This window comes from Rattus norvegicus, chromosome 16, assembly GCF_036323735.1.
Source record: "Rattus norvegicus strain BN/NHsdMcwi chromosome 16, GRCr8, whole genome shotgun sequence".
NCBI classification, from domain to species: Eukaryota; Metazoa; Chordata; class Mammalia; order Rodentia; family Muridae; genus Rattus; species Rattus norvegicus.
Genome location: NC_086034.1, coordinates 84,834,427 through 84,847,117, shown reverse-complemented (window position 1 = coordinate 84,847,117; position 12,691 = coordinate 84,834,427). Strand labels below are relative to the sequence as shown.

Genomic DNA, 12,691 nt, shown 5'->3' with positions numbered 1-12,691 from the left:
AATCATTATCAGGCCCCCAACTACAGGACTGTGGAGTGGGATCGCTGGAGGAAATGCTCAGCCAATGAGAAAACTTCTATGTCTGTACAAAAAGAGCCCAGAGGCTTGCAGATCCCCAAGGTGAACTGACTGTGGCCGGATGGTGCTGAGTCAGGTGTCTGTGGTGGCCTGCATACCCAGTGGCTTGTGGATGAATCCTGGACTCCGCAGGACATATAAAACATGTGAAGGAACCCACTTGATTCCAAAGAGAGAGCCAGATCCCACCTACCTCCCTGTGTGCCCAAAAATATATAAGTGTGAAAGATAGTTTTGATTCTGTGGTTAAAACCTTTTTGACGTTGGAGGGGTACAGTCATCTGCTGGGCCCCACTTGCAGAAAGCTTGGCTGAGTGACTGTCAGAAGCAAGCAGTGTCTGCATAGGTGTGACTGCCAACAACCTGGGCTCCCTGGGTTGAATGGCATCAGACTGTGGTCAAGATGGGAAGGACTGAGTCTCTCGTGTGCACTCCCTCCTGCTCCAGCATGGGGAAAGACTATCCTATCATACCTGTGGGGGATTGTGGGGACTACAGCTGATGCTTGACTTAGATAAGAAGAGAAGAAAGAGAGTCAGGGTACTTAATTTTCTGTATCCTATGGGCATAGTCTGAGAGGAAAAAGTCCACCCCCTTAGCCCCATCCTGCCCCACCCCAGCCCCAGCCCTGGTCAGGTGATCTAGGCTCTATTCTTCGTCCATTAGAAATGTTGGGATAGAGACAAGGAAGTGAGAAAATACCCCCCAGTGCCCTGGAGACTCAAGAAGCCACCTCAGCTAAACAACCCAACACTTAGAAAAGGCTCATTCCTCAGTTTTCCCTCCACAAAGAGAATGGATGGGTGTTAGGGGGAGAAAGAAGGGAGTGGACTTTCCGGAGTGTCTACCTGAGTTGCAGTGCTGTTGGGGGTGTCGTGCTGACAGGTGTATTCCCAGGCCTACCTCCTCACAAGCACCTCCTTCTTTTGCGCTTACATGGTAGGAGCTGGAGTAGTCCTACCCTGCCCGCCATGGCTCATTTGCCTTCACATCTCCAGGCCGCCGAGAGTCTACCTCCTGGACTCTGTGACTGTGTTTCCCCGGGCAGCCTTGGGTCTGAGGAATGTTTCCTCTGGCCCTCGAGTCTAGGCTCCTGGCTCAGCATCTGGAGTCAGTGCTCTTTCCAAGGCTGTCCCAGGCAGCGTGTGTTGTGGCAGCACCAAGCCCTTGTGCTGGGGGGGGGGGGGGAGCTTTTGTCTCATTCAGGGCCACAAGCGTGCTACAGTGGTGTGGGGTGTGGACAGATGTGAGGCTGCACATGCATGGGACAGCACAGGGGTGGGGACCTTACTTACGTCTGTGCTAAGAAGGGCTCGTGGACCATTTTGAATGAAGCTCTGATGTTAGAGAAAGGGCCCACAGGCAGGATATGATGACACTCTTAAGTAAACTCTGTCTTGTTTCTGGTTTCTACAGGGGGTGAAGAAGTCGGATGTGCCCTGCGGAGGGAGAGACTGCAGTGGGGGCTGCCAGTGCTTCCCGGAGAAAGGAGCACGGGTAAGTCATGCAAAATGTTTCTTGGCGCTGTTTGAAAGTGCCTTAGATTGGCGGTTCGATCACACTTTACTCTGACACAGTACAGCTGACTCCTTTCCACCGTGCAGTAAGTCACAAAATGGGCTCCAATCGAACCACTGTCCTATTTCTCATGGTGATGAATATACACAAACACAGATGTCTCCAGGTAGTCACTCTGGAACTTGGCTCCAGAGACGCCTGGGTACCAAAGCCTGAGAATGCCCAAGTTCCTTATATAGCCCAGCCGCTAGGCTGTGCCTGGTCTCCTGTGAGTTCGTTCTGCAGGTTACTTGCAACAATGTGTCTAAATGTGAGGCATCTGCATGATATATTGTAATCTTTAGGGAAGGATGGTAAGAGGACACTGTGCTATGCAGGGAAGACAGAAGGTTGGTTTTTAAAATTGTGTGTGTGTGTGTGTGTGTGTGTGTGTGTGTGTGTGTGTGTGTGTGTGTTAATACAGAGATGTTTTAGACTCATGGTTACATAGGCAAATATTTTATAAAGAAACTTATGTTATATAAAGCAGAACATGGTTGCCCCAGTGATGCAACATGGGTGTGTGAAAACTTGAGAGCTTTGGGAATTGCCCCATGAACAAGATTCCCAAGGTTGAAATCACTTGTACCCTGAGTGTGCTTGATGAGGGTCACTTCCTAGACAAGTAAAGAGAATGTCGCCTGAGAGATCACCATGGCACCCGAGTGGTCACCAGGTCTCCCAGAAGGCAGCAGGTTTAACAAGTTCCTTCAGTCTTCGGGTGATTGCTTTTGCTCTTTTGCTCTTTTGCCCTTAAAACTGGTGGTTCAGTTTCAGGGTTATTTTATTTTTTATAAATTTTCATTTTTTACTTCATGTGTTTGAATGTTTACATGCATATTTGTATGCATACTACCTGTGTGCTGTGCTCACAGAGGCCAGAAGAGGTCGTCACATCCCCCAGAACTGGGGTTACAGGTAGTTATGAGCCACCACACAAGTACTGGGACTAAACTATGTCCTCTGTAAAAACAACACATACTCTATACTGCTGAGCCATTTTGCCAGAAAAGATAGACTTTCTGGTACACACAATACACTAATGCTTCTTTGTTTAAAAAAAAAAAAAAGGTATATGCATATCCTATTCTTCTTCATTGAGCAACGTGGGTTTTTTGACAATATCATACTCGCTCACAGGGTGCTGTGTCCCACACCCACCCCTCCCCTCCCCTCCCTCACCCCCACCCCCACACTTTCCCACTCCTTCTTCTCAATCAGTTCCCCTCCCACCCTTTTATTCCTCTTTCTCCCTCTCTCTTCCTCTTCCCGTCTGCCTTTTGCAGCTACTATATAGGCTTATTATTGTGTGAACCATACATTTTTTAATTAGTAGCCTCAGTGTTGGATATCTTATTATATTATAGGCTGAAAACAAAAGTTTACTTTTGTTCTGTCTTCAGACATGTTGACCATGTGCTGAATTTTTAAATAACTTTAGACCCTTTAACGATTAATGAACCCGGACTATCAACTATTTCTTTAAGTCTTATAAGATGCAATTAAACTATGTTTCATTTTATAACAGAGGTAGTCTTTTCACTAGGGTGGATGGAGCTCAGTATTGGATCCTATGCTTAGCATCCCCAAGGTTAGGGCCTAGGCTTGGTCCCCAGGCCAGTTTGCATGTGTGGAGTTGTGGAGAGTAGTTTTCCACACAGAGCCACCCTTGTCTACTACATCTCTCCTTCCGGGACCTCACCCTGCCGGCCTCACCTTTGCCTCACCAGGACAGCTGGACAGCAACTGGGTGTGTGTGACGCTGGTCTCTCAGCTGTCAGTCACAATGGCTCTTGAGTCTCCGGTGAGCTTCACCCAGATCTGTCTGTCCCCATCAGCATTTAGAGCAGCTGTTCCCATTCCTCTTCTGCAGCATGACCCTTGTCCCCTCCTCAAGGACCTGCAGGAGATCTTGATGACAAGGGCCCTCTTTCCTTTGCTGACTTGGCTGACTGAAAACTGTGTTAATCACAGAGATCACAGGTGTGCATAAGGAACCCCAGTTCTGAAAGCAGGGATGCTTAGCTCAAGTCAAGGGTTTCTCTGCTTAGACTGAGTTCTTTTGCGACTGTGAGCCGAAGATCATTTGCCAACATTTTAAAAGGACAGACCTATATACCATAAATTATATTTATTTATTTATTTAATTGCACTGCTTATTTTAGATTTATTTTGTTTATTTTGCAATAGGGTTTCACTATGTAGTCCTGACTGACCTGAAACTCTCTATGTAGATCAGGACGGTCTTGAACTCATAGAGATCCTCCTGCCTCTACCTGCTGGGTACTAGGGTTAAAGGTGTGCACAGCACCACTCCCAGCCTCATTTCTTAATACGTAAAATCCTCCTGGTCCCTCCCTAAGGGACCTTGCCAAGGGTGGGATGATTTGTGAGCGATGAAGGTGTCCAACCTCAGGCACTGGCTCCCCAGGCTCTGACTGACTCAGCCTCCTTATATGGACACAGAGCCGATCATTTAGTGCTGTGTAGATGCCTCTAGAACCAGGCAAGGGAATGGTTAGACCCCAGGAGGACCCTGTATTCTGGCCACTGGGGTAAGCCAGAATGAGCCCAAGGAGCAGCCCCCATGCTTGGCATTCCACGTGGGCTATGATTACCCAGAGCAGAGCCCACAGATGAGAGGTTTGCGGGATGTCTCTGTGAGGATGTTTTTCTCCCTAAAGGCCACACATACGTCTGAATGGAGACTTGCCTGCAGGGCAGTGTGCTCTGCCACACGGTCTCTTCTTAGAGGTTCCAGGAAGGAGTTGTCAAGGGTTTCTGCATGTCTGCAATTTAGGGAGTCCCCAGCACAGCCACTGAGGTCGTCGTCTTCGTGTCATCCTCCCAATATGCTCACGGTCAAGGGGCCAGTCACATGGCAGGGTGCACTCCCATGATTCCATCTCACCCTTGCGTCCTTGCACCCGTGAGAGGACAGAAAGACACCTCGAGGATGCAGGCTCAGTCATCACTCGCTATGTTACTCTAAGTGGATCACACCGGATGCTGCAGGGTAAGACAGAGCCGATAGGGAGACTCGTGATGACACTGTGTGTGCCTTCCTGACCATGTCACTAGACATTTTACCAAAGGTAGTTCCTTCCCCGGACAACTATGTATCTGTTTCCAGTTACATGCATGCAGAAAGGACTTGTAACATATATTCACCCACACATGTTTCTGCAGAAAGCAGGGCTACTTCTGAACTGCTCTTACTTCTATAATATTTTTCTTAAATAATGTTATTATAAAAATAGCAGTGGGGCGGAGTCTGACTCCAGGGAGCCTGTGAGTGGTGAGTGCTTTCTCACAGGTTCCCCTGGGGTCGCTTACCATATATTTTCCCCACGGTGCTGCTGTAGCTGCCACACAGCCTCCCTGCAGGCTGTGCTCAGCTAACTCAGGCCTTATATGGACACGGTACCCTCGTTACTGTGTTCTCACCATGGTGACAGCCAACAGCAGAAACTCTGTCACTGGATAACTTTTGGACTCCAAGGAGAAATCACAAATGCACTGTGGTCCGGTTCCAAGAGAATGCTCAAGTTACAGAGTCTGCGTAAAATACACAGAGCACAATTCTCCACCCCATGTGCTGAGCTGCGGGGGTTGGGGGAACTGGGGTGGTCATGGCTTCCTGCAGGCAGAACCACTAGTCTCTAGAAAATTCCTGTGAGGCTTAGGACTGGAGTAGGAAGAGGTGGGGACTGTGGCAGGGGCCTCCGCATGCGACATCCCCCCTCAGGCCAGGAGCAGCAAAACAGGAGTCTAACCTTCCTCTTCTGGTGAATTACGACACACGCAATTCTAACAGATGGTTGAAGACCTCCTAACCTGCCCTGTCTTCTTATACACTGTGAAGCCAGCAGACAGCTCAGTGGGAAACTGAGTGGAAAATTCATGGAGTGAATTCCATGGGCATCATAATCTAACAATAAACAGAAAACAGAGAGGGACAGGTGAAGACAGCTTCTTGTGAGTGAGCTCCATGACTCTCCAAGGTTGGTGCAGAGCATGGTTTCCAACCTTCCTAATGCTGTGACCCCTTAATACATTTCCTCAGATAGTGGTGAGCCCCTGCCTTAGTCAGGGCTTCTATTCCTGCACAAACATCATGACCAAGAAGCAAGCTGAGGAGGAAAGTGTTTGTTCAGCTTACACTTCCACATTGCTGTTCATCACCCAAGGAAGTCAGGACTGGAACTCAAGCAGGGCAGGAAGCAGGAGCTGAGGCAGAGGCCATGGAGGGATGTTACTTACTGGCTTGCTTCCCCTGGCTTGCTCAGCTTGCTCTCTTATGGAATCCAGGACTACCAGCCTAGGGAGGGCCCCACTCACAGTGGGCTGGGTCCTACCTCACTGATCACTAGTTGAGAAAATGCATTACAGCTGGGTCTCATGGAGGCATTTCCTCAAGGGAGGCTCCTTTCTCAGATAACCCCAGCTTGTGTCAAGTTGACAAACGAAACCAGCCAGTACACACCCCGCCCAACCATAAAATTATTTTCATTGCTACTTTATAACTGTTTGCTACTGTCATGAACCATAATGTGTTTGGAGATGAAGGTTTGCCAAGGGGATCACGACCCATGAGTTAAGAACCAGTGAGGTTGACTTTAGTTCATTTTTTTCAGTTTGTTACCCATAATCCTCTATCATGTAATGTTTAACCGTGAGTTCTGGTTCACTCCATTGCCTCCATTAAAATCCCTTTAATTCTTAAAATTTGATCACGGTGTGTGCGTGACATGGGTGCCTCCGGGAAATGAGGAAGGTCTAGCTGCTGCATTCCCCATTCTAAGACTCTTGATAAATTCAAGTGAAGGAGATGGGCCAGCCCAGGGTGCAGGCACAGAGGTCAGCTGTGGCTTTAAGGTCAGCTCTGGTGAGGAGAGGCTGGAGGGAGAAACAAAGGGAGAGAGAAAGAGAATGAACTCTCAGTCAGTGTGTAAGGATATCCTAGGTAGTGTATCCCAGGGAAGAACGGGACAATAGAGAGCCAGGGTTGCCTGGACATTCGACCAGGATGTGTGACCTGTTCAGCTCAGATCTTTGCAATGAGATCTGATCTCGAAAGTAAATAGGCTGAGGTCCAGCTGGGTAGACCACTGACTGATGAGCTCTCAATCAGCCTGTAAAAGGAGTTTCTAGGAGGTTGGGGGGGTCACCTAGCTCTCTGCCTCTCTCTGAGGCCTCTAAGAAGCATTGATCTTCTTGCTTTTCAAATGTGAGGCTCCGTGTGTCTCTCTGATGAGACCCCCTTCTGTCTGGTAGCTCTCATGCTGGGGACTTTGGCGACCCAACTGCCTCCTGGGCTACAGAAAGAAAAAACATTGCTAAAAAACAAGTTTTGACATGGGTTCACTGAACAGGGGCACAGAGCATCACTGTAGGAAGGACGCCATGGATGGCGTGCTGAGAACCGAGGCGCGGCTGAGGAGCCACGCATGCCCAGTATGCTTGATCTCCAAAATCCAATCATCAGCACCCTCCCCACACATACACACTCGACAAGGAAGACGCGTGCCCACCATCTCTGAAGCCATCATCCCCTTCACCTGAACTTGCCTAAGCCTTACTCTAGGTTTGTTCATACCAGCAAATTAATTAATTAATGCATTAACAAATAATGGGGCATGGGGAAGTCTTTGGTGCAAGTTCACTGGCCTTAACAGGAGGCATTCACATCCTAGCTGTTTACTAAGCTAAGCCAGTGCATGATAAAACCTGACCGGTGGTGACACCAGACAGAGACTCGGCCATGCGCAGTGACACTCTGATATGGTGGGGGTTGTCTCCAGGAGTCGCAGCCTTTAGATGTGTCGTTTACCCTCGTCTCTTCCGACGAGCTCTGTACACTCATATGCCCTGATGATTCGCTGGCAGCCTTTGACAGACTCTTTCATAGTTAAATGTCTTGACTCCTAAAGTTGCTAAGGAAGGCAGCTGCTTCAGAGCCACCTCTCAGAATCCTTCCTGAATCCCACCTCCCTGGGGATCAGAGAGAGAGCCACTGTCTCCCAAGCCACAGATGCCCTCTGGACCTTCGAACAAGCCAGCCCTGGAGAAGGAATCTTCTAGCTCAGAGGAGGCAATGAAGTACAGAGAAAAATTAACCCTTTTATCGCCTGGTTCCTGGTGGCAGGTGTTTTCTGAAAAACAGGGTAAAAGCTGTAGTTGTTTGTCTGGAAGTTCGGCATAGAAATGTAGTTGATGCAGGTAGAGAGGGCCTATCTGAGAGTTCTGATCACTCCTCCACAGGGAGTCATATCCATACGGTCCACCAACTAAGAATGGCAAGTCGGAGCCTGCTGGTCCCCACGGGTTCCCAAAGGCCACTGATTACCTAAGTTAAAGGAAGCTTCTTGTAAACCAGACAAGGGCTCTGGCCTCAGTCAGCTTCCCTTTCCCACCTCTTGATGGAATGTTTTGACAAGTTGGGCATTAAAGCATTTTTCCCATGGGCATTCAAGCATTTTCCCCTCTCTGTGAGAGAAGGCACGCTGCTCTCCAGGTCTTTGTTTCTTTTCTACACTTCCAGTTCATGCTTAACAATTATGGGATCTCTAAAAAGGCCAAAGTTGTGAGAAAATGTTGTGTGGTGTTACAAGAACCTTGTGTGGCTTTATCTCCCTCGTGGGGGCAGCTGGGACCATTAGGTCTCCATATGGAAGGGGTGACGCAGTTTGTCTGACAGTCCAGCCGGTCACAAAGGCCCTTCAGAGTTAGTCTGCGCAAGGCTCTAAACGAGCATCCTGTGGGCTGGCTCTGTCCAGTGCCCGCAGAAGTGAAGAGAATATAACAGAGTCTGCACACTTACCCAGCTGCTCTCCTCAGTTTAGTTTAGACGTATTAAAACAATAATCAGAGGAAACTATGGTACAGTGACCCATCACGCAACACTCTTTCTCCCGTGCATGCATGCAATGGGTTCTGGGGTTTATAGGACCCCATCTCTGCCACAGCAAGAACCGCTCTCTTCAACATTCAAAGGGAAGAGGCCACATCCATCTTGTGTTTCTGTCATTGGCACCAGGGCAAATACTAAACTAGTTTGTTGTTGACAGCCTTGGGGATCTCAGAATTGTCCTAAGCTGGCCATCCTGTGGCCCTGAGCAGCTCAGCCCTCTGTCTTCCCCAAGCTCTTTGTTGGGGTGAGGACAAGTAACCATTCAAGTAGTCAGTTGTCTGACTCATGTGGGAAGCATAACGCAGCCTTCCAAATGCCATATGTCCCCACTGATTAGAAAGATCAAAATATCCCTGAGTCCAGCGACCAACACTGACGTTCTAGAAGATCTGCAGGAATAGCCCCTGGAAATGCTGCCCCAGACAAACACTCATTGGCCAGTTTCCCCTTGACACACAGACGGTAGAAAGGACACGCTCACTAGAGGTCAAACATTTACATTCCCCAAGTCCTTTCTGAAAGGTTTGGGACCACAATAGAAAAAGAAAAACAGAAAAGAAGAAAGGGAGTAGAAGCAGCAGTTAGCGCAGAGTGGGTGAGGTATGCAACTCCCTGGCTCCCCTGACCCTCTCAGCATTGGATTTTACTGCACTGTTGTCTTTGGGAGGCACAGAACTGATCTTCAACCCTAAAGCCTGTTTTAAATAAAGAAAACAGATGGTTTGAGGTTGGGTTCTCCGTAATAAAAACCGAAGAACACTGGTGGGTCCAGGCTGTGCGTGGGAATAACTGCATTTTAAAAAGATGCAAGTTATGTGTGTGACATTCTTAGGGCTCCTGATAAATGCTCTCTGAGAACTTATTACATCCATGTACCACATCCTAGTCAACGTCAGCCAGCCAAACTGGCCTCTCTTGGATTTGGTGAAAGTGGCTGTGTGTTGGCCTCAGCACCAGCGATATCCATTGAGTTGACACAAAATCCACAAAGCACGCTCTGGAAAAGGCCGTTCTCTTTTGTATATGCTGGTCTAGGCTTCTCAGCCCAGCCCAGCCCAGCCCACAGAACCAGCAGATCTTGTTTATCATCAGCAGTCCCACAAGCTGCATGAACCCCTGGGGGTCAACTGTGTGCCCCAAGCTGTAGGTACCATTGCCAACTTACAAGAAAGGAAGACGGTACTGGAGCATACGTGCCATTAATCCCAGCCCTCAGGAGACAGAAGCAGGCAGACCTCTGTGAGTTTAGGGCTAGCTTGGTCTATGTAGTTACAGAACAGCTGTGGCTACCTCCACCCTGAAGGGGAGGAGGAGGGGGAGGAGGAGGAGGAAGAGGAAGAGGAGGAAGGAGGAGGAAGAGGAGGCGGCAGAGACAGGAAAACAGACAGATAGATGACAATCATGAAGCAGCTGCAGAAGCAAACCCTTCCTGACATTTTACAAACAATCCCACTTCTCTGCATACAGTGAAGAAATTACTCAAGTAGACAATTGACAGGGCACCCAACTGCATTTTAAGGAAGAGAAGAAGAAAACTGTGAGGCTGAGGAATGCCCATTTGTTCCTGGATGGCTCCAGAGATGGAAATCTGTCAGGCTTTCCTGGTAACCTAGGAGGAAAAGGAAAGGCAGAACAGCTTCATCATCTTCCAGAGTGAGATCCAGGCAGAACAGAGGAGATAAAAGTGTTTTGTGCACGTGTTCTACATAGGGACTGCCAGGACAGCCAAGGCTACGTGAGATACTGTGTCACCACGAAACAAGACAGCTGGTAAATGCTAGGCTCAAAAGCCTCCCAGCTGCAGGATTGAGCTCTTCTTTGGGATTGTCACTCAACATGGAGTCCCCACATGAAAGCTCACAGCTTCACTCAAACAAACAAAAAAATAAAATAAAATAAACAAAATAAAAAAAAACCTTCCAAGGTTAGGCTGGGTATGGCTCAGTGCTAGAATGGCTGCCAGCTGTGCATGAAGGCTTAGGGTTCATTTCCAACACCACAGGCGAGAAAGAGGAAAAGGGCAGCAGTGCATTAGCAGGGGAAGCAGGTTCTCCTTAGGGGGCCACATTGATTCTCTTGTCAGTTTCTCTCTGTCTGTCTGTCTGTCTGTCTGTCTACCTACATGTCTCTTTCTGTATGTCTGTCTGTCTCTCTCTAAATCTGACCCAATTCAAACACAGACATCCCATGAAGCTGGCCATGGACCAAGAAGGATGTTTCTAAATGTGAATTGCCACTGGTATTTTGGGGGCTTTATTTTGAGGTTAGCATTGGTAGACAGGGTATGTGGCTGTCTGCATACCCTCAAGGAGAACAAGGCAACAAAGAAATAAACAGAAAGGACTTTGTGGGTGAAAAATGGCCTCCCAAGTGTGGAAAATGAGAACGACTTCTTTGGTAGAGGGAAATAAAACTTAATAAAAAGGGTGCCCTTCAGAAATGTCAGCTATCTTGGAAGGAGAGATGAGTCATGGGAAAAGCCAAAGCCAATGGCAGAGCTGAATAAGTTGTCTTCTGACATTGACATTTACGGGGGACAAGACCTATCCTCATGACAACGTGTCCCTCCCAGCAGCCGCTGAAATAGGAAGAGACTCTCTGGCTGCCATCATGCTTCCTGGAACTAAGACGTGCTGCAGCCAACATGCCTAGCACTGTAGCGTCTGCATGCCATGTATGTGCACATATAGGCATTTACATACATCGTGCATACTCTCTGTCTTTCTAGATCAGCAACTTACCATCATAGAAAAGCCTTCGATTGGCTAATGTTGCACACTATGGGAATGTTGTTATTTTTAGCACTTCTCTGAAAATTTAAAAAGAGGCACAGTGTGTCCTTTTCTAATGTCCTGAGAGGTTATTTGAAAGCATTGTTGCCTTTTAAGGTTCATCCATGTCTGTATCAAACCCAGAGAGGCTCACTGACTGCTATTTCCCTCTACACATGCTTCTCCTCCAGCCACAGCCATAGACGCTGAGATGGGACCTCCAGACACACTGAGACTTTGCTGCCTGTGGTCTGAGGCTGGCTGTACCCCAAGATCACTCTCCAATTGTCCCCATGTCCCTTGTTGATCCCTGTTTATTCTTGGCATCGAACCACACGAGCTCCAGACGTATTCAGGGAGTCGGCTCACAGACTAGAAAGCAGGCCAGCAAAGCCAAGATTAAATTGTACCCTAAGGATCTGGGGAACCCCCACATACACTCCTCCTCTGTTTGGCTCTCCACTGCCCCCCAACCCCACTCCAGGAGTTCCAACTATTTTCACCTCAGTTCACAGATGCTGACACTGTAAATGAAGCGTGAACACCAGTATTTAATACACTTATTAAATTGACGGTGACCATTGACCTCACACCCTCAGGCTCAGGGTCCCCTCTCAGAGGTGGTTCCTTTGAACAAGAGGCCTTACGACCTCGGATGGGAGTGTAATAGGCACAAAGGCCTGCCCAGAGTCCTTCAGCATACTTTTTTGTTTAATGGTAAATTTCTGTCTGTGAAGACCCCATAGACTCCCTGTCCTTCCTTCAAGTGACTTCTGAGCTGAGCACCATGGAATGTGGAAATGAGAAGGCTGGTCCTCCATAGCTTCTCTTCCTGGGTTTTACTGACATCCTAGTCTTTCAACCAAAACCAGCAGTATTGTCCTGTTGTCTAAAATTTAAACCTTTTATTGCTTGTTTATCTCTGTGATTATTTTTAACACAAGTTGTTTGCAGAAGATAGCTTTTTCTTGTCTATAAAAATCTTATCTCACTTGCCCAAGAAAGATAGCCTACAAAGATAAATCTTCCAATTTAAACAGTGGATGTAACGAGAGGTTTTGTTTTCCTTTAAACAATGCTGTATTCAAATCTCATCTTGTGGCCACTACAGTAAATCGAGTATTATTTTTAACATTCATCTGGAATAATAATTAGTATCTTGTTCCACTTTTGGGGTGAACATGAGCAAGTGTTTCCTGCATCTTCTTGGCAGGTTATGCTGTTTGTCTCTTGTTTGTGTCTGAGTTTCCCGTCTTCATGTGCACAATGGGTGTTGTGGGAAGCCATTGTTCTGACTCATAGCATTGCATTTCCAAAACTGAGGTGGGTTCTGATGTACGTGAGCTACAATGGGATATTTACTCCATTTCTA

At 47.7% G+C, this 12,691-nt stretch overlaps 1 protein-coding gene across 1 annotated transcript in view; it reads left to right on the top strand.

Moving 5' to 3' along the window:
• The window catches only part of Col4a2 (collagen type IV alpha 2 chain), a 135,849-nt gene that overhangs the window by 38,403 nt on the left and 84,755 nt on the right, over positions 1 to 12,691 (top strand). Inside the window, exon 4 of the mRNA NM_001427256.1 lies at positions 1,495 to 1,575. Coding sequence (NP_001414185.1) covers positions 1,495 to 1,575 — 81 coding nt within the window. The remainder of the gene's footprint in view (positions 1 to 1,494; positions 1,576 to 12,691) is intronic.